This window comes from Sceloporus undulatus, chromosome 4 (genome assembly GCF_019175285.1).
Source record: "Sceloporus undulatus isolate JIND9_A2432 ecotype Alabama chromosome 4, SceUnd_v1.1, whole genome shotgun sequence".
Classification (NCBI taxonomy): Eukaryota; Metazoa; Chordata; class Lepidosauria; order Squamata; family Phrynosomatidae; genus Sceloporus; species Sceloporus undulatus.
Genome location: NC_056525.1, coordinates 63,150,322 through 63,172,635, shown reverse-complemented (window position 1 = coordinate 63,172,635; position 22,314 = coordinate 63,150,322). Strand labels below are relative to the sequence as shown.

The window sequence follows — 22,314 nt, the reverse complement described above, 5'->3', positions numbered from 1 at the left end:
GATATGTCCATCCATGAATTACAACTTACATCATTGGATGTGCTAGCAATGTTAAAGTCAAACACTGGAACATTAAATGAAATAATAATCATTGTATGCAAAATCATCTCTACCCTTCACAACTGTTTCCTATTTTGGCACAACAACACAGGGAGAGGGGGAAATGAGACAAGGAAATATTGTTACAGTACACTGAAACATTTATCTTTGTAATTTCATTCAAAGTTATTCAGCAAAAAATGAACTGAAGAAAGTATGAATGTGTCAAACAGATGTTTGAATAGATACATAGATTACCTGTCTATTCAAACAATAATGCTCATCTGAAAGCAAGGGTTGGCTGAGGATCCCTGTCTCAGTGGTTTGTTTCTGTCTAATTTGTGAAAATGTGATTCACAGATCATGGTGTTTCTCTAGGAAACTCTGGGTGCCATCACATAACACTTGTCTCTATATAGCAGAGACAATATCTTTGCTATTTGTTAACTGAAGCGCTCTACAGATGGGGCGGTGCTTCCAGATGCCGCTCGCTTCTCGCACGCGACGAGGACGTCGCAGCTGAGCAGCGCCTGCTACACGGCGTGCACAGCTATTTTATCGCGGCTGCGCAGCATCCAAACAGCGCTGCGAAGCTGCGACGCCATCCGGACGCCTCTGGAGGTTTGCGGCATTGCAAGTGCGCCGCAAAAAGGAGCCGCTTCCGAGCGCTTCTTTCTTGCTGCACAGCAGCATCACACAGTTTGTTTGCTTTGGCGCTGCTGCGGAGCAAGGAGAGGTGCCTCCCCGGCGCCTCTTTCTGGCGGTCTGTACCCCGCCTTAGAAATGTATGCCAGTATTTAAAAGAGCCTCAGTTTGCCAGTAGTTGCTGATGCCCTTCTGATTAATTTTAAGTTTGAAAGGCTTCAAATTAATTTTTAATTTTTTTAATTTTTTTTCCAATGTGAATTTATCTTTATTGAAATTCATTTACAGTTTAGAACATAATACATATTTCATTTCTTTTTCTTGATCCAAATAGAATAACTTACTAAAGCTTTCATAACAATGACATGGTACATAAAATTGTTTTTACATCAAAACAAGAAATTACAATAGTTTTGTATTAATTATTTCTCTCTTTCGCTTTACCAAACAACTCTTTTGTCATATATGTTGTCAAATATAGAATTTTAAAAGGCTCTGCCACAAACTTTTTGGGTTTCTTTCAATTGTTGTTAACCTTGATAAAATGAGTATCCTATCTTTATTTTATTTATATTATTTATAAACTTCCTCCTTTCTCCTCTTTTCTTCTCTTAATTAGGAGAGGTATGTTGTATGGCTTAGGCAGCTGGGTATGTTTAGCTTGGAGAAGAGAAAATTGAGGGCTGATTTGATAGCCATTTGGTAGCCATATTTAAATACCTGAAGGGATATCATGTAGAAGATGCAGAAAACAGAGAACATTGGATCTGAATTACAAGAAAAGAGGTTCCACCTAAACATTAGGAAGAATTTACTGGTATTCAGCAATAGAGCATACTACCCCAAGAGGTGATGGACTCTCTCTTGGAGGTTTTTAAACAGATTGGATGGCCATCTTTTGAGAGTGAAAACCTAGCTCTGAAAATCCCTCACAACTCTATTCTATTATTCTAGCCTCTGATTCATTCTCCAATATGTAAACTAGTCAGGAAACAAAAACTGTTAATCCAGAATTAGCAACTGGCCAAACAGTCCCAAAAACTGTGGTGATCACATGTAGCAATAGGGGAGGCATGTAATTTCAGGCCTCAGAGCTAGGGATGGCATCTAGATTTGTGTATTATCAAAGCACCTAGGTTTGTTTGGTTTTTGTTTTTTTAATTAAAGCTGGCCTACATTCAATCATTCTAAAAGTTGTGCTGATTCAAGTTGTTCTGGTGCTGGTCTGCTCCACAGACCTGTATCGCTACAAAGTAGCACCAGAAGCCATCAATCAGGCAAACGGTACTTACATCAGACATAAGCATACACATAGTAACCAAGCAGTCCTTTTATATTTGGAAACTTTAGGAGGATGTAATCAGGAGCATATAGGCAGAGACTAGGGGGGCATTTACACTATAGAAATAATGCATTTTGAAACCACTTTAATTGTCATGGCTCCATCTTACAGAATCCTGAGATCTGTGGTGTTGTGAGACACCAATTCTCTTTGTCAAAGAAGGTGAAAGACCTTGTAAAACTACAAATCCGAGGATTCCATAGCATGGAGCTCCAGCACTTACTGGTGTCATACTGCATTGTTCTGCATGCACTTCAGGAAAAACATAATGGAGCCTTCATCCTACTCCATCTTCTAGAATCCCTTAATTATCATGGCCAGTGGCTGAGGCTCAGTCATGGTTCCGTGATGATTCTGAAAGCTGTAGTTCAAAAATTCTGCTCCTACTTTCATGCTTCTAATGTCCTCTCTAAGTATTTTTATCCAACAAGAAACCCCAAAAGAAGGAGGCATTTGGCTGTCATTGTATAGTATTCCTGTCAAGACTTCTTGTTGTTTTGAGGCTTCAAGTCAACTTTGTTTTATGGTGCCCCATCATACAGTTTTCTTGGCAAGATTTATTCAGAGAAGGCTTTATATTCCCTTACTCTTAAGTTGAAAGAGTGTGACTTGTCCAAGGTCACCCACTGGATTTTCATGGCTGAATAGTGATTAAAAGCCCGGTTCCTCTGAATCATAGTCCAACACTCAGACCATAATGTCTTGTCAAGCCCTACAAATGCTAACTCCTACTATAATTCCTTTCCTCTCAAAAGTTGTACCATGTTGAGAAATCTCACCACTGGGGTAAAGAAAAGCACAAAGAGTTTGCATGAAACTTCCCATTGTGTGAACAGATATGTGGACAAAAGGTAACTAGAGAAAGCTGTCCTAGAAATATCGTCACACTGAGACCACATGGCTGCGTGTGAGCATCTGGTGCTGGGCAGCTTGCCTGTTGATCTTCTGCATCTATGAGTCACTCTGCTGTTATGCTGCACCCTCTGTAGAAATGGAGCTTTCAGCAGGTTTGCCCCCAGCTGTTTTGTCATCACTACTATTCTGCTGTATGTTTATACAAACACACACACACACATACATGGACATACAGTTTTCTGCCAGCCCTCAAAGAGTATAGTATGATTTGCCAGAAGGAAAGTCAGTAGAAAGTATATGCAAGTCAAATTTAGTCCTCTTTTTCCATAGTCTAGGATTAAGTCATTTCTCTGGGAGTAAAGTGATTACCCCTCCATAGTCTGATATTGATCTATGAGGCATCTCCGTATTTAAGAAGATTTAAGCATGAAACATTGCTCTCAGTATTGTTATGGCTAGGTAGCTTGAAGTAAACTTCTCATCTTTATGTAGCATATCTGCTTCCCTTTTGAGAAGTTCCAACCCATCTTCAACAGAGGATTCCCTGCCTCCTTCAGAACTTTTTCTATTAGATAAGCAAAATGTAGGGGAAATCATAATGGGGCTTAATAGCACAGCTATTAGAGTTTGAGTAAGGAAGGCCCTGGTAGAAAATGTGGCTCTGTCTTGTTGCTCCCTTGGGTAACATTCAAATGTACCCCAAAAGCTAATGTTATGGATGAATGTAAAACAGAAACTCTAAAGCCCTTGGTGCTTCAAAAATTGCTTCATTTTAATTGAATTGAATGGCAGGCTTATATTTGTTTTAAATTATATTAATGTGATTGTTAGTTTAATTACATTTTAATCTTGTCATTTTGTATGTATTAACTGCATTGTATTTATTTAATTTGTAACACACCTTGAGTCCCTTTTCTGGGGAAGGGGCCTCTCCCATCTAAGGTGGTTTGGTTTTTTGTTCCTCTACAGATGAAAAAAAATGCAGATGGTCATGCTGCATATTATCCAATGGTTGCAATATGTATATAGGTGTATCAGTGCATCCACATGCATGCACCACCATTGAATAATATGTGCCATGGCAGTTGGAGGGAGGCAGTTAAATCTGGGGATCAACAGTCTGCTGATACAAAGGGCCCACTGTAATAGAAGCAGCAGCAACAACAACAACACCAATACCCTGCCCATCCTCCAGAGATCTCAAGCTGGCATATGTATCTTCATAACAAACCATTTTAGGCTGAGGTTTTAAGTAATTCTTAGAGCTTTATGGCTAACAGGGGATTTGAATTCACCCCAGTCCAAGTCTAATATGACAACTGTACCTTATGCTAGCTACCCCCATACCACATTACTTACTTTAAAGCTACCTCAAATGCAACCTCCTCACTTAGTAAAGCCACCTCATACAGGTATTCCATGAGCAGACAGGTTCACAAAAGGTCTGGCTACCCACCCACCCCATAGCCAGATGCACAAGAATGACATCAGCACTGAGATCTGTGAGGGACCTTCAGAGGTCTCAGCACTGATGTAATCATTGTGCTTCCAGCAGTTTTTTTTGGGGGGGGGGGGGTTGGGGGGTTGCCATCTGCTTCTCCAATCTTGGCTGTTTACATTGAAGCTCCAGGGCTGGCAGCAAGCTGGCAGAGGGGTTTTGAACACTGCAAAGAGGGGACAGGAGTAGTAACCCTCACAGCTTGTGGGAAATCACATCCACATGCTTAAGGGACATGTGCACATGAATTCTGGATGAATTGTATTAATAATGTATGAAATATGCTTATGTATGTACACAGTATAGAGTTTCTGTTGTGACAAATTGATTTGATAGTCATACAGTTAATCCACGCCATACACAGGTGCACCATATGCAGTTTTAAGCATACACTGAAGTCGTGTGGCAAACAACCGCGCGCGCGCCCATGGTGTAGATACCCCATGGTTTGCAATGGGGCATAATCATGTGCAGGATTCCCCTTACGTGGGAGGGGGTCCAGAACATATCCCCCATGTAAGCCGCGGCAACCAGAAAAAGCTGTGACAACCAGAAGCCGTGGCCTCCAGAAGGATGAAAAAGAACTCACTTCCCAGTGGGTTCTTTTTGCATCCCCCGAAGGAGTGCCATTGGCGCACTTGTGTGCCATGAAGACGCCCCTTTGCATAGCACTGTTTGGGCACTGCACCCGAGAAACGTCAAGGCATGCCCCGTGTGTATGGGCATGTGCCAAGATGGCGCCAGGGTGGTGGAACTAGGGCTCAGAGCATGTGCATGCTTCACCCTATTTCAGCGTTAACAGGCAGTCAGGCCAGCATAAAGTGCTGGTCTGTACTGCCTCTAACTCTTTAATTAATAATGGCTGGAATTCATGATCACAATTACATATCTGAATTGGTGCTAAGTTATACATCTGTAACTGATTTGTATTCATGATTCCTACATATTCAATAGTGTAGGCAATACCAATGTTTGCTCCAGATCCTGACTTACTGGGTAGCAGTTTCTGCAAGCACTAGAGATCCAGCCTAGCTACAGCAGAGTAATATTTCCAAAAGAAGTTTCTGACTCCACCAGACTTTTTTCTCTTCTACCCACCTCTTAACTCTAGGAGTAGTTTGCAATCCCCACTTCATCTACACTTTTGAACATTAAAAATACCTGTTTTTCAAAGCCAGTGACATAGTGGCAACTAGCCACTTATAGGTTGGAGTGTTTGGCATTTTTGGCAGTCCATGCACTGAGTCCTAAGGATAGAAAGTTGGTCATGGAATCTGCTGTTGTTGCATACAACTGCTTTAAATAATTTTTTTAAGCCTTGGGTTAATTTTTCAATTTTCTTTCTGAACCCTCCTCGGAAATATGAACAGAGTATATGTGGAACTTTGGCTCATTTTGCTGGTCTTGCCTAGGGGAAGTTCTCTGTGGATTTTACCAGTAGATCTTCAGGCTACTTGCCCTCCATCACCCCCAGATCAGAGAGACCTTTAGGAGCAGTCCAAGCTACTAATGGTATATTGGGTATTGGCCTGCCTCGTGCAAGAAGACTGTGTTGGAGAGCCAGGGAAAAATGTAATAAATTGCCAGGAACAAAATTCTTATCATCAGTGGAATTCCCACCTGTAATTATCTGATTAGGGGATTCGCCACTCTATAATTTCATTCCTGAAATAATGATGATTATAATGGTTCACTCATGCCACAGCAGTTAAGGTCATGTCAGTGTGTGAACCCATATTCTCATGGGCTCCATTTGAACTCAGCTGGTGAAATTCATTCTTTGCCTTAAGCTGAAACTGAAAACTAGATGGATATGCCTATAGCAAGGGGTTTGTCCCTCCCAGAAAAGTTTAAAGTACAGAGAAATGATCTGTTCCCATCCTTTTGCACATAGGGAGCTATAGGTTCACTTGGATACTGCCATTTCCATTAAGTGAGAGACTTTCATGTGTGATCACTGTGTCCCATCATCATACGCATGCTAATGGATGGTTACTGCAGTCAAAAAAAGGCAGACAGAGAAACCTGGCAATTGGCATGCTATTTAAATGAAAACGTCATCACATTTCAGAATGCTGATCATTCCATACCCAGGTTGCAGAGGGGTCAAAATGAGGGTACATTATTTAGTAGACAGTTTAATTCAAGAAGTCATTGTGTTGGCAAGGAGTATGCAGATGTAAAGGGAATTCATAGCTAGTAGAATAGATGAGGATTGTAGCCTTGGATCTGGGCTGTGAGAAAGTATGACAGGGCAAGTGTGATGGGGTGCATGGGGCACTGCACAGTCTCCTCTTTTTAATGAACTCAACTGAGTAGCCCTTAATAAGGGGCTCTTTAAGGCTTGTGATGGTTATGGCAATAATATTGGAACCAAGGTGCACATTTCAACAGTGGTCCCTTTACTTCTCTCAACATTTTAAAAAGAAGTTGGTGGGATAGAAGCAGGTGCTATAGACTCTGTCCCCACCCTCAGCAGTCTTGTTGGCTGCAGTAATTTTGCAAAAAGCCATCTTTTCTTGCCCTGTTGCAGCTAGAAGCCAGGTTTAAGACACTCTAGTGCAGTGGTTCCCAACCTGTGGGTCGGGACCCCTTTGGAGGTCGAATGACCGTTTCATGGGGGTCACCTAAGACCATTGGAAAACACCTATTTAATTACAGTTACGAAGTAGCAATGAAAATAATTTCATGGGTTTGGGTCACCACAACATGAGGAACTGTATTAAGGGGTCGCGACATTAGGAAGGTTGGGAACCACTGCTCTAGTGGTACATGGCGTGTAAATACCACACCGCCAGAGTACCCACAAGCTGGTCCACATCTGGGTAGGGCCATCTGTTTCATCCCTAAATTTCACAGAGACAAGAGACATATACATACACGTTTTCTAATGAAAATCAATCCTCTGAAGTTGCAGATGGGTAATAAATAAATAAACAAATAAATCTTTTATTTATATCTCACTTTTCTGCTGTAAAGTAATCAAAGCAGCTTACAGTTTAAAATACAACAAATATACAATACAAAAACATCTTAAACCCCCCCCCCCCTAAAAAAGAATACCCCTATCATGTGGCTGCTGTCTCAAAGAAGTGTAAATACGGTGAAGGTGCAATTATTCATCTCTTTCCTTAACATGTAGCACAGTTCTTGAGTAACAAGAGGCAAATACTTATTTTTCTGCAACCCAAGCATAGAGAATATATGGCCTACCAGATGTTACTGAAGTGCTACTCTCACCATTAACCATGCTGGCTTGGTCTGATAGAAACTGCTGTTGCAAAATATCTGGAAGATTGCATGTTCCCCACCATAGCTGTAGTTCATAGGAAGCTTTTCAGAAGTTGAGAACAGCCAGGAGGCCCTACTTCAAGTTCCATCTTGTGTGGAAACCAGATTAGTTGGCATGAGAAGAAGAATTTTCTCTTTCTTTAAAAAAACACCCAAAGTTTATTCCTTTCTATAGTTAATGCAATTATGGTTTATATTCTTTATTGAATTCCTTTTCAGTTGTCACTGCACTCAGTCTGATACTTTTTCAAGATTAGATTCATCTCAGCAGTGTCTCACAATCAGTCTTTCCATTCTTTTTTCCTTTACTGTAGGCATGGTTATCAGTTTCCACTGCCAAAAATGGATCATTTTTTCATCCCTTCCTCCCCCCCCCCTTTTTTTTTTTTTTAAAGAATCATGATTCAGAACAGATTAAAGGAAATACGTCTTCACACAAGACATAGTTTAAAACTGGGAATTTGCTTTTTGAACTATAGTGATAATCATTAACTTGGGCATGTTTAAAAGAAGATTAGACAGATTATGTACATTGATAGGGCTATCAGTGGTTAGGTGGTGGCTACATATTACCATCTTTATCAAAGTCCATATGCAACCACTATCAGTTCTTGGGGAACTCATATTGGAGTGTGCTATTGTATTTATGTCCTGCTTATAGGCTTTCCATAGTCATCTGGTTGGCCACCAAGGACATAGAATGTTGACGTATGTGAAGTTTTTTTGTCTGATCCAGTGCAGCTCTTCTTAAGTTCTCAAATACCAAAATATTGACCATCTGACTCCAACGAAAAGGCTTTGAGTGCTTCTCTCCCTCCCCACCCACAGAGATAATTCTGGTATCAGGATAAGATAATCATGATCATTTGTGCTTTGGGAATTATTATTATTTTGAAAATGTAAAATTAGTATTTTTCTGGTGAGCGGGTGCTCTAGTTGGTCCACGCTTTTATTATGTTAGGTTGACTTATATTGCAGTTTGAATGTATTCTTGTATGGCTATTTTATGCACAGCCACATGAGCGTCAGCTAAAAACTGAAACAGAAATCTCTGAAATAAATAAGAAATAGCAATGATAGAAACTGTTTCATGAATAAAAAAAAAATTTATGTACAGCGCTGTGTAAACTTACAGCGCTTTATAAATAAAGGTTAATAATAATAATAATAATGAATATGAATGATTAATGGCTTCCCACAGGTGAACATGAGATCCCTAGCAGAAGAGTAATACATACAAAAAAATCTGGACTTCATTGTTCCACCTTTTAAGCAAAATCTTAACAGCACCATACTTATTTTATGAGCTCTTGACTGAACACCATTAGCTGTAGCTCACTACAAAGTAAAATAAAAAATATGTAGAGAAGTTTCACTTATTTTGAGTATCAGGCTGTGAATTTTTGTGTGTGCATGTGTGTACATGAGAATGCTATTGTATTTGGAACATAGCAGTTGGCCACATACAGAGTCAGACCACTGGTTCAATTAGCTCTTATTTTCAACTTTGATTGGCAGCAATTCTTCAGGATTTCAGACAGGATTCTTTCCTAGGCCTACCTGAAGATCATTGGTGGTCTTCCTTCAAGTAATAACCAGGCCTAGCTCTCCTTGACGAAGGAAATCAAACAATACAAAGTGTATTAAGTGTAACATCGTTGGAGGAAGAAGTACTCAGCTTATGATGCTCCCCTATATGCTTTTATGGAATCGGTTATCTTATGCAGTGCCTGGTGTTCTTCTCTTAAAGTTCTTATACATGCTTTCCAAGCAGTGGAATACATTATGAAGGTAGATGACTGGGTATGCCTTGCAATTCTAATAATGTGGATCCTGACTGAGAGTCCTGTCCTTCTGGAGCAATAGGATGTGAAAACACAAGGATTTCTTCTGGCAATAACATGTTGACATAGAAGGTTGTCCACTTATACCACCACCACTAAACTGATGCTCAGCATGAACAGATAGCATTGATCTCCTTTTTGGCAGGTGTAAGGGAGAATGGTAGGAAGGGGTAGTTTAGTTCAGTTTGGATGTACAGATGTACAGGCATATGTCTCCAAAACCAAGTCATTGCACCCTCTTCCCTACACTCAGCTCAAGGAAATTGCAGCTAATACATTTCCCAATGCCTATAGTTTCATTTCATTTCTCTTTTGTAAGTCAAAATAGAACTTTGTGTAACCTTAGCGCTGTTTGGTAGGCTATACAAACTAGAGAAACCAAGCTTGCCTTTTTGCCACCTACTGTGCATTGCTTGGCCCATCAGCAGCAGAAGACAAGAAACATCCTGTGTCTGAAGGCTGTGCATGATGCCTTCAGTATGACTCAGTTTGGCCCTGTTCAACCCCAAAATCCCGGAGCCTGTCCAGCAGACACCCCAGAGAGAATGTAGCTTCTGTTCCCCAGATTGGCTCAAGATGCCTTCTGCTCTCAAGCCTTTTTGCTGAATCACTGCTTGTTTACAGATCAGAGGAAGGAAAGAAATGTAAAGTCTAGCAGAGAGAAAGAGAAACAAATCCTAAATTGGGTGGGGGTTGTTTGTTTGTATAGTGCCCAATTGCATCCTTTTAGTTATCGCTATCCTGGTCTAGACTTCATCCGTTTAGAAGCTGCACACAAGAAACTATGTGAAAGAGGTTCACATGTACAGTAATTTGTACTTAGGTTCCCCAAAATATCTTTCTTAGTCAAAACAATTTAGTTTATTGTCTTCATGAATCTGGAAATTCCAAATGGCAATTTGTACTGTCCTGAGCAATTTTAGGAACATTTCATACATTTTGTATACATGATTATAATTTCTGCAGTGCACAAATTACAGGGAGAGTTGACCACATTAGAAGGCCAAGAGGGGTTTTGCTAAAATGGGGTGGAGTGGAATTTTGAGTGGATTTCATCTTTTCCTTCTTCTGTAACTCCATGTGCACTGGAGGAGGACCATGTTCAGTGTGCACATACCATGTATGAAAAATGCTTTTGTGCATGTATTTTAACACAGATACATATATTTGGGAAGCCATGTCCCATTGGGTTTGAAAAACTGTCCTGTTATGGCTTTCTGTTATGTGTAGAGGCAACAAATGTGGGCTTGCTGTATACCTATCTAATACGTTATTCTACATTCTACATTGTTATTAAACATTAAAAAAGATTACGGTTTAAGTAGTTATATATTAAAGGTATGTAATAGTTTGAGGTGTGGGTAGATTACTATGAGGTCCCATTCTAACTGGGTGGAGAAATTTTGATATAATTTCGGTAACTACAAATTAAGCACATTTGTTCTTATGTTAAAATGAGATGCAAAATAAGAATAGGAAGAATGGCCTTTGCAATAACATATCTGCTATTTAATATGTGGCAAAATCATATCTTTCAGCATTTCAAATAGGCATATTTTACTAAAGTGTTTCTAATATGTACATTTATTCATCCATTCATCCATCCCATCTTTCTCCTGGCACGAGACCCAAGACAGCTTATAAAGAATTCAGAGTATACCTAAAAAATCATTAACACAAAAGTTTTTTTTTAAAAAATAATTAATTCCATTAAAAGAACAAAGTTGTTTGTACAAAGCTGCAACAGCACAATGATGTATTTATTTACATTTGACCTATTAAACAACAATGAATCAACTAAAAAAATTCAACCTGTTTAATAATAATCGAGAAAACTTTAAAAGGTCTGGAAAATATATGAATTAGTAATGAAACTTGACAAGTTTTACTGGGCTTCTTTTTATTTTCCTCATTTCTAACTGTGATCCTTACCCACCCCCATCCTGATGCAACAGTGTTCAGACACTGTGGAGGAACATGGCAGCCCCTAGGATTACAAAGTGCAACTCTGCTGCAGAGACTGGGAATATTTTTTTAAACGTTTTGATAACATCTCCCAGAATCTCCCATGAATCTCTCATTCATGAACCTCATGTGGATTGCAGAGGAAGTATACACTGAAGCAGTGTGTGAAAAAGCTAAAAATACAACCTACAGTCATGTCATATTTAGAACTGTGATTCAAAATGCTGGATTTAGTTCTAAAACAAAGGACTTCAAATTTGCCACCCACTTAATGGTACCTTTTAGGCAAATGCTTCTCACTTTGTGTCACTTCCCCTATCCCTCTTTTAAGTTTATTTCTTGTGATGTTATACTTGCAACAAGAGCATACCATTCTAAGTGTTTGTAAAAAGGCAGTTAGCATATTGATCCAAAAATTAATAGAGTGCTGCTTTACCTGAATGTATTTGCTTATTTTCTTCCTTTTCAATGGCCTGGCCTATATGCTTGCAATCTGACAATGCTGTATATGTGGCCAGGTAATGCAGGCATTTTCATTCACATACCTCCCCCTTCGATACATGCTACAGAACGTCTGTTGAAGCAAAAAGAACTATGTTGAGTTCTGCAATCACAATTGTTCTTTTATTTTTGCAGGCTTTGTGGTTGATGATTGGAATGGGAATGGTATAGCAGGCCAGCACTAACAGAGGTTTTTCTAGCTATGCCCTGAGAAAGGAATACAGCTGCATAAAATGGAAACAGACACTTCCCAAAACTTCACACACACCCTCCCTGCCATTAACACCAAGAAATTCTACTCTCTCCACCATTACCATCAAGAAAGAATGAAAAAACAATTTTAGGAAGCATGAAGTCGAAGGCTTTCATGGCCGGCATCCATTGTTTTTTGTGGCTATGTGGCCATATTCTATAAGAGTTTCTTCCTGACGTTTCGCCAGCATCTGTGGCTGGCATCTTCAGAGAATGTTTGCTTGGAAAGGAGTTGGGGATATATATACTGTGTGACCTGGGAAGGCAGGAGTGATTTGCAGGTGTATGTGAAGGCAGGAGTGATTTGCATGTGTATGTTCTGTTGCTAATGGCAGGCCTCAGGGTGGGAGGGTCTGCAAAAGAGGATTAGTGTCTGCTTGATTAGTGCTCATTGTCTGCTGGGAAAGTCCTGACCCTGAGAGATTTCTCATTTGCATCTGTTGAGTCTTCATCTTGCTATTCCTCAGGACTGATAGCCAAACCTTGTTTACTTTAATAGTTTCCTCTTTCCTGTTGAAATTGTCCAGGTGTTTGTGGCTTCCCTGTGCATCCTGACATGGTAGTTGTTGGCATGGTCCAGATCTCTATGTTGACCTGTTATTGAGGAGGGAGCAAGCTTGTTTTCTGCTGCTCCAGAGAACAGGACCCGGAACAATGGATGCAAGCTACAGGAAAAGAGATTCCACCTCAACATTAGGAAGAACTTCCTGACAGTAAGGGCTGTTCGACAGTGGAACACACTCCCTTGGAGTGTAGTGGGGTCTCCTTCCTTGGAGGTCTTTAAACAGAGGCTAGATGGCCATCTATTGGGGATGCTTTGATTGGATTTCCTGCATGGCAGGGGGTTGGACTGGACGGCCCGTGCGGTCTCTTCCAACTCTATGATTCTATGAATGGCAAGGCCTATGAGTGTCCATTTGATTAATGATCCATTGTCTGCTGGGAAACTCCTCTGACTCTGGGTGGTATTCATTTGCATGTGCTGGGTCTTGATTTTGGTGTTTCTCAGGACTGGTAACCAGACTTTGTTTACTTTAAGCGTTTCTTCTTTCGTAAATTGTCTAGGTGTTTGTGGATTTCAACTGCATCCTGACATGGTAGTTGTTGGCATGGTCCAGAATTTCAGTGCTTTTAAACAGTATTTTATGCCCAGTATGGTTTGTGGCATGTTCTGCTACTGCTGATTTTTCTGGCTGACCCAGTCTACAGATCTTCTTCTCCATGGCTCCAAATAGTGAAAGTATCATCCACACATTGGAACCAAGTTGTAGGCTTTTTCGGTGCTGTTTCCAGGACTTGCTTTTCAAAGTGTTCCATGTTAAAGTTTGCTGTCACAAGGCTTAGAGGGCTTCCCATTGCTACGCCATCTCTCTGCTCGTAGAATCCATAATTTTAGGAAGCCACAGTGTCTGCATTATTTAAGCAAATTTGTCCCAGATGGCCCTTACCATCTAGGCTGGTTTCAGTATTTGTTTTCTGCTGCAAGTCTCAACACAGTCATTTTATATCAGTGGTGGGGAATTTGTGTTGGGCAAAAACTTTCATCAGCCCCAGCCAGCATAGCTAATGCTGGGGGTGATGAGAACTTCAATCCAACAATATCTGGAGAGTCATGTAGTCATCCTTCCTGTTTTAACTGCAAGTGTTATTAGAGTTTTATATTGGAGTAAAGTGGAATTACTTCAAAGTAAATAGGGGTGGCACACGGTATCAAGATGATGCTACTCCAACTCTGAAAGACCTGCCCTAGTTGTTATTTATTTTCTGATTTTTAACCTTTAAAATCCTATGCTAATTAGTGTCTGTGACTGCCTAACTTGTTATAAACCTGTCTGGTTATTAAGTTCTGTAGAGGAAGCCCTTTTGAGGACATGACCATTTCAGGGCCCATTTGCTGAACTTGTATGAAGGGCCTTCTTCTGCACCACTCTCCAGCTATGGAATGTTCTTCCTTAAGAATGTTAGGTGGCAGCTACACTTGCAGTTTTTGAGAAGGTGTTACTATGCATCTTTTCAGTCTAGCCTTTTGAGTTTCTTTTAACCATCTTGGTACAGTTCTACATACACCATGGGCTGCTAAAAAGACAAATAAATGGGTGCTAGAGCAAATCAAACCTGAACTCTCTCTAGAAGATTAAATGACTAAACTGATACTGTCACAGTTTGGACATATCATGGGAAGACATGAGTCCTTAGAAAAAAACAATAAGGTAGAAGGCTTTAGGAAAAGAGGAAGACCGCATTCCAGATGGATAAACTCAATCAAGGAAGCCACGGCCCTGAGTCTGCAAGACTTGAACATGGCTGTTGATGATAGGGTGACTTGGAGGTCTCTCACAGATAGAGTTACTGTAAACTGAAGTTGACGTGATGGCAGTTAACAATAACAATATAGTGGGCTCTCAATATCTACGATTTGCTATCTGTGGATTTAAACATTTGTGAAGGTTAAGCTCCATTGCTTTCAATGGACATGCATGCATTTGGCTACATTAGCAGCCATGTGCATGTCATTTCCGCCATTAAGGACAACTGGTCTCACATTTTTCCTTATCCATGGGGGGTCCAGAAGGGATCCCTTACAGATAAGAAGGGCAGACTGTAGTTTTATTTCAGATTTCTGTAGTTTTATACTATTAGTTTTTATTTCCAATTAATTCATTTTAAAGGCCCATTGCTGTTAAGAGATTTAAATGAGCCATTTGGACCACACTTCCATGAAAACACAATATTGTTGCCAGTGCATGATGTGCTTGTCATCTTTATAGTCATTAATCATTGTTCACATGTCATTACAATATCCTGTATTTCAGAAATCACAGTCTGCTGTGCAACTTGGGTTACTATGCATGTTATTCAAAAGGAGTTGGGAGAACATTGTAGCTTCTTAGGACATTCTGTCACTGACTTTGAAGTCGGTCAGAATTTCAACAAGAAATTGGAGAGAAGGACTGCTGAGTTACTGTCCCCTAAGTGGTTCTAATCTATAAACAAAGGTTTGAATTGGATTGGTCAATTCTTGCACTCTTCCCCTCCTTCATGGTGCCTCCCTCACCCCATGACATCACAGGGACCTGCACTTACCTTTCATATTTGGGCCTTGAAATCTCAGGAACAATGTTGCTGACCTGGCAGATGTACTGAACATAGGTATCCTGACTACAATAAACAATGCCTGGGTAAATTACCACTTTAAATTGTTGTAATGCATTATGCATGCAGTTGCCATTGAAAACAGTCCAGAAATTCTTTTAATCTAACATAGGCGCTGTACATACCGGTGTATGCGGCGCCCCCATCACATGCTAGGGGTTGGCCGAGGACACAGTGTCCATACCGGCCTCACCCCTAGCACATGATGGGGGCATCAAAATGGCAGTGCCCTGTACACACAGGCGCCACCATTTTGACGTAACAGCCGCATCACATCCAAATGGCGCAGAGCGGCTGTTACGTCCTAGCGCCGCTGAAGGGCGCTTGTGGCACCCTTTCAGTGGCGCCGAAAGGAGCTCCAAAACGGAGCTCCTTTTGTGCTGCGTATCACTGGCATGGCCTTTACACGGCTGCACCAGCAGTACTGAAGAGAAAGGGGCCAAGTGGCCCCTATCTCTGTCTCCTCGCCGCTCTCCGGGTGTCCACGCCTGTTGCCGCTTCCCCGAGGCCTGGAAAAGCGGCAGATCGGGGCCTCCGGGGCTGCCACTGTGGCAGCTGAGGCCCCGATTCGTCAGGGAAAGGGGCGGGTGCAGGCCGCCCCAAAAGGGTGGTCTGTATCCCGCCTACGCGTGGCAGAGCTCTTAGTGTGGACTTGGAAATTTGACCATACTGTATTATGCCAGCACTTTGTCAAGTACACTGGCTTCAAGTCTGTTTTGGACCAAGTTAAAATCCTAACTAGCCTACGACCATGTAACACTCCCATATTAACCTATCCAGACTTTAAGATCATGGTTGCAGGTCCTTGTTCAAGTGTCGCCTCCAGGGAGATGGCCTTTTCAGTGATAGCACCCAAGTTGTGGAATCTTTTCCCTATTAACACATACCATGGATTCCTTTTAATACCAACTGCAAAAAACTCAAAGACTTTTGAATGTCTCCTGTGGGGCTCTTAATGGAGACTTGCTGCCTCTTGAAGTTTTGATATTTGTCTATGGATTTTTTTTAATGAATATTAATTGATTATTTTTTTCTTTTAGTCATCAAAGGAGAGAGGAAACAATGACAATGACAATAAAAAGAACCATCATGTAATAGCAGAAACATGGATGTCTCTAGTTACTGCTTTAATATATGCTGTCTTTTAGGAGCTTAGCTAGCTGGAGTAGGCCCAGGCAACATTGTTTGTCTGTGTGAGGGACATATTGTTAATGTTCTGAATGTACCAGATATATGTTTTTCATTTGCTTCTTATTTTTATATAAATGAAAGAAAATAGCAGGAGAGGGAATGTAGAGGGACAATTTATTGTTAATCCAAATAAAGTTCTCAAAGGAAGTAAATATAAAGGAAATCCTGTGTTCAAATCTGTTTTTCTCTGTTGCCAACAGGCCAGCCCCAGGGCCGGGTTACTGTTCAGATCCCTCCAGCTTCGACTTTTATCCCTCTGCTGCAGAATGGTGCTGGACGCGTGTCAGATGAGCTCAGCAATTCTAACGGCGAGGCTGGAAATGGTGTCTTGTGTTCTGAACTCAGGTCACTCTCAGGCTCCCAGAAGCCACATCGAAAGCTACAGTCTCATCACTCCATCAACAGTCAGATCAGCAAAAAGAGCAAAGGCAGCTCCAAATCTGCATCCTCTCAGATTCCTACTGAAGCACAGGAAGGTATCTCTCCCCTTTCCTCAATATTTTGGAGTTAACATTTTGAGTTTCTTCACTCTTCCAGGCATCACAGGAAAGGGAGAGAGAGTGGGACAAAGGACCACCATGTGGTAGCAGAGACATTGATGCCCCCAGTTACTCTTTCAGTATATGCCATCTTTTAGGGCCCTCACTACCTAGAGCAGGCTAGCCTGGTCCAAGATTGTTTTGCTGCCTGAAGCAGACAAGGTGGCTCCTCTCCCTCTCATACAAAACCTGACCAGATTGGCAGCTAAATCTTCCATCAACACTGGTGAAGGGGTCATGTCCTTCACTACACCTGAGGGGAATAGGCTATCTTAAGGCATGAACCTCTATGCCTCAAAGTGTGTCACTCTGCCTAATAGTGGGGCTATCCCTGATAAGGGTTCTTGTGATTTCTTACATCAGCAGATATGATTTCTAGTCCACCCAGTCTCTTAGCAGTTCATACAAATAGAAAACTGTGGTCCCAAGTCTGCAAAGCTACAGCCATGGAGTTAGTCTATGTCAGAAATGGGTTTATATACCAGGATACCACACTGAACACACCTGATCTACAGGCATAGCTAGAATCCTGTCTGAATTCCCAAATACAGTGGTGCCTCGGGATACGAAATGATCGGGTTACGAAATTTCCGGGATACGAAAAAGTTGGATTGGCAAAAACTGTTTCGGGTTACGAAATATTTTTCGGGTTACGAAATTCATTTCGGCGCGAAATTCAAATGCTGCAAAGTGCAGCTATAGGCTTTCCGGTGCTAACGGAAAAGTGTTTCGGGTTACGAAATTTTCGGGTTACGAAAGGAATGGCGGAACGAATTAATTTCGTAACCCGAGGCACCACTGTAGCCAGTCAGAGCTGACAATACTGAGATGGATGGACCAATAATCTGAGTAAATATAAGGCAGCTTCCTATGTTTCTGGGGTCACCTTCAGAGAAAGGGGAAAGAGATACATTAGGAAGAAATGCAAACAGCAGGTGGAAATCAGGGATAGAGAAAATTCTTAAATAATCTGTGCATGACCTAAACTCAGTATCTGCAGCAATTTGATAGCAATCATGTATTTGCTGACACAATTCTTTAACTTGTGTTTCTCTGCCTCTTTCAGAGTTTTAATAATTTAAGCTAGCATGGCAGCTATTAGCCTTCATTACAGGTCTTTCTTTTAGGAAGTTATGAAGTATACGCTTACTCTTTTCACTACATAGACTGATTGCATGGCACTTGTGCTCAACCCATTGTAGTGCTTCACCTCATAGATGCAGGGAAGTATCATGTTCACAGGAAAAGTGGACACATTGTACTGGTTTTGTTGTTTCCATTGCCTCTTTGATGGTTAGACTAGAAGTGGGAATTGTTTCCTCTTTAGATGTGTGCTTACTTCTTTTACTGTGAAGCTACTGGATAGTCCTTGTAAAAGCAGCAAATGGTTGTATTAAATTTCTTACAGAGAAATTTTGCCTTACCAGTCACAAACACTAGCAAATGTTTAGGGGATGTTGTCTGAACTCAAACAGGAGGTGATATTCCATATATGCTGGGTGTAGCCCTTCTTCACATGACCCCTTTCCCTTCCATCATGAAAGTTAACCTGCTGTCTCATCATGTGTTTGAATACTGTGTTCAAGCACACTATGGATTTATACAATTTTTTAAATTAAAAAAAATGCACCCATGCCCTGCCACAGTCTTAAAATCTAAGAGACAAGGTACAGTGTACTTTTGGAATTAACTTTCCTTGCCCGACCAGACTTACAACCTTAGACCTGTCGAAGAGATTAAGTGCAACCTTCCAGCTGCTCACATTTATTCACTCACTTGCTTAATGAGTCATCAGTTGCCACTGTGATCCATGGGGGGCAGAAGTAAAGGATTCTGATGCCTTGGCCCAAATGCCTAGTGATATTGGAATGATGCTTTCAGTGCCAGTATAACATTGAAGCACCACTCATGCAAAACCCTGCCATGCCCCAGCTATGCACAGTATTGTCTTCCATTTCTTTTTGCCTTCCTATTCTCCTATTGCACTATTTCAGCATCCACCCAACACAGCCTACATTTGGCCTGCTTTTGGTTATCCTGTTTTTTCTGCTTCCAGATTGCTGTGTCCACTGTATCCTCTCCTGCCTCTTTTGTGAGTTCCTGACCCTCTGCAACATCATGCTGGACTGTGCCACTTGTGGCTCCTGCAGCTCCGAGGATTCTTGCATCTGCTGCTGTTGCTGTGGCTCTGGGGAATGTGCCGATTGTGACCTGCCCTGTGACATGGACTGTGGCATTATAGATGCATGCTGTGAGTCAGCTGACTGCCTGGAAATCTGCATGGAGTGCTGTGGCTTGTGCTTTTCTTCTTGAAACTGGGAGTCAGATCTTGTTGTCTGAACATAGGAATTCTGGCTATGAACTGGGGGCAGGGGAAGAGACCTTGGCCAGGTTCCTGCCATTAATCTTCCCCATTATCAAATGATGAGAATCCATAAAAGCTAAGTTTGGAGCAGGAGATGGGTTCAGTGTGGACTCTACTGAAACCAAAATCCTGCTTGGGAACAAGTGGTTCTTTTTTTACCAGACTGACACTAAAGATTTGCAGGACACTTGAAGCACACGTAGTGGATTTGCTTCCCCACCCCCTTCCCACCAGATTCCTCCTTATGGAAGCTGGGAAATAGCAGTGTTCCTGCTGCCTGAGCCAAGAGGAGGAAAAGAATAGCTGCTTGGCAAAGATCTGCTAGAGCATTCACACAGCCAAAGATCACAGGCAAGCCATGCTGCCTGTGTTTAGTGTGCCAGTAAGCTGTGCCACCTACTGGCCAACAAATCCAGCTGCCACTGCCCAGCTCCTGGAGGAGTTTTTCTAGTTCTGTTGTGTTACTGGCTGCCGAAAGTGCCTTAAGTATAGTGATGCTGCCAATTAGTTGGCAGTCTCACTGGCTCTTGGCTGGCTCCTGAGCATCTTGGCACTCCAAGGAATGGCAGCTGGCCTAGTGTGCCAAGAAGGAATGTTTTCACACAGCTGCTCAGGGCCCATCCCTGACACTGTAGCTGCAGCTGGGTTCTTCCAGTGGCATGATGAAAGGAAGCCAGGTCCCCAGAGCAGCCCCTGACACAGTGAGAAAAAGTACTGAGGAGGCTTCCCTTCATATTTGTCTGCAGCTGGGAGCTGGCATGTTCTGTGAATCCTTTCAAAGAAACTGTATTTCATCCCTGCCCCGCTTCTTCCACCATCTCTTAGTCATCCTTTTGGATATTGGTGCTGAGAGTGGATAGTTCTATAAGGCCAAGAACACACCACTCTCCCCTGCCAAATGCGCTCATTCAAGGGCCTCTTGGTCATCTCTGGTGCCTGCCAGAGATCTCTAGATGCTTTTTAGAAGGCTGGGGATGCAGCATATAGGCGTGGAAGAGGAAGCAAAACACTAGGCCTGGCTCAAAGGCACAAGTCAGTTGCATCTCCTCTTTGCAAGATATTGGACACTGATGTGACAGCATTCCAAGTGATCCTTCTCACTTGGTTGCATGTCTTAGGGCCAGCAGGTGGGACAAATGCTACCAACCAAAATATGCCTGCCATATTGAGTCCCCTGTTTCCTTTTAGCATGGGAAAGGTTTGTATTTTGTCTTTTTATTTGTTACTGTAAATAAAAGTATTTTTCATTTCTCACCCAGAAAAAAATCTTCATTGTTGCACACTGACCAGAAGGCTGAAACTACTGCACACTGGTGAGGGAGTCATTTTTGAGGGCTATTTCACTGGATATATATATTTTTGACAATATGATACCTTTTGACAGTGGACTGCCAGGGGAGGGGGGGCATTCTGCTTCTTTGATGGTCTTCAAACAGGATGGATGGGCATCTTTCAGCAGTATCTATAGCTCTTTATTCCTGCATAGCAGGAGGTTACACTGGTCCATTCCACCAATACAATTCTATAATAACCATGTATGCCTACTAGCCACCATATATGGGCAGAGAGTGTGTGAACTTGTATCTACCTTATGCCTTAAAAATGGATTTTAGTTACATTTAATTAATGCACTCATCTGTATTTTGTACTTGGGCATGACACCAAAGAACTAACATACTATTAGAAGCCGTCTGTATAACATGAGAATTGATTCATGGAGTATTGTTGTTTATGATAGAGACAAACAAGAAGCAAAGAGGAGGAACATCTGGTCTGCCACATCACTGGACTAAAAATTCCACAATTCTTTATCACTGGCCATGCTGGCTGGGATTGATTGGCGTTGTTGGCTAAAACATCTGGAAGGCCAAATAATTGCCAGCCCCGACTTAAATATGTCAGAGGAATATTTGAAATTTCTAAGAACTAGCTGCCTAAGATATGAGGATGGCTAGGGAAAAGGCACCATCATTCTGATGTGGTCATAACTGCAGCTGCCACAGAAATGAGAGAAAATGGGATAGCTCCGTACAGAAACATTTCTTGAAATTCATCCCCCATGTTACATGACACAGTAGCCAGCTGCATGCACAAGTTTCCCTTAAATGTGCAGATGTTCTTTTGGGGGTGCTGCTGCAGGAGTTGGTATTCCCTCCTTCTCTCTGCAGCTCTAAAGATCCCTAATTAACCCACCCCATGAATCCACCCTACACAGCCATTCTGTTTCTCAGGAAGCAGATAGGATCAGAAGAGCACCTGGCTATCTCCCCATAGCCAGACATGAACTGATGATATCATTACTGAGATCCACTGTGGTGTTCTGGGGTCTCAGTGCTGCTGTGATCATTTAGCATCTAGCTGTGGGATGTAGCCACAGTTTCTCCATGCCTGCTTGCTCACTGTGAAGCACAGAATGGCCACATGAACGCTGTTTCTATTGTGACAAGCCAGGCCATCTCAAAAAGGACTGTAGAAAGCTTGCAGCAGCGAGGAGAAAGCAGCCCAAGAATCCTGAGACCAGGAAGGGTGTTGCAGCTGTGACAAAGGATAGTGACTATAAAGCCTATCAGGATGACAAGGAGAGTCAAGTATGGATTTTGGATTCAGGGGCCTCAGGTCATATGGTAAATTCATATAAGCTCCTGAGGAACAAGACTTCTTTCAACGTGCATTCGGTTGCTTTGACTGATGGTGCACCAAGGGAAGTAAAAGACATGGGGACTGTGTTCATTCCAAGTTTTGAAAAAGACTTTGCTAATGTGCTGTGTGTTCCCAAATTGCAAAACTGTTTGGTTAGTGTGCCTGCATTAACTACTGACGGGTATGCATTAAGT

General features: G+C 41.7%; 1 protein-coding gene across 1 annotated transcript in view; it reads left to right on the top strand.

The window, feature by feature from the left end:
* The window catches only part of MDFI (MyoD family inhibitor), a 78,080-nt gene extending 57,352 nt beyond the window's left edge, over positions 1-20,728 (top strand). Inside the window, exons 3-4 of the mRNA XM_042461229.1 lie at positions 16,777-17,052; positions 19,172-20,728. Of these exons, the coding sequence (XP_042317163.1) occupies positions 16,777-17,052; positions 19,172-19,428 (533 nt within the window). The 3' untranslated portion in view covers positions 19,429-20,728. The remainder of the gene's footprint in view (positions 1-16,776; positions 17,053-19,171) is intronic.
* The last annotated feature ends 1,586 nt before the right edge of the window (positions 20,729-22,314 follow it).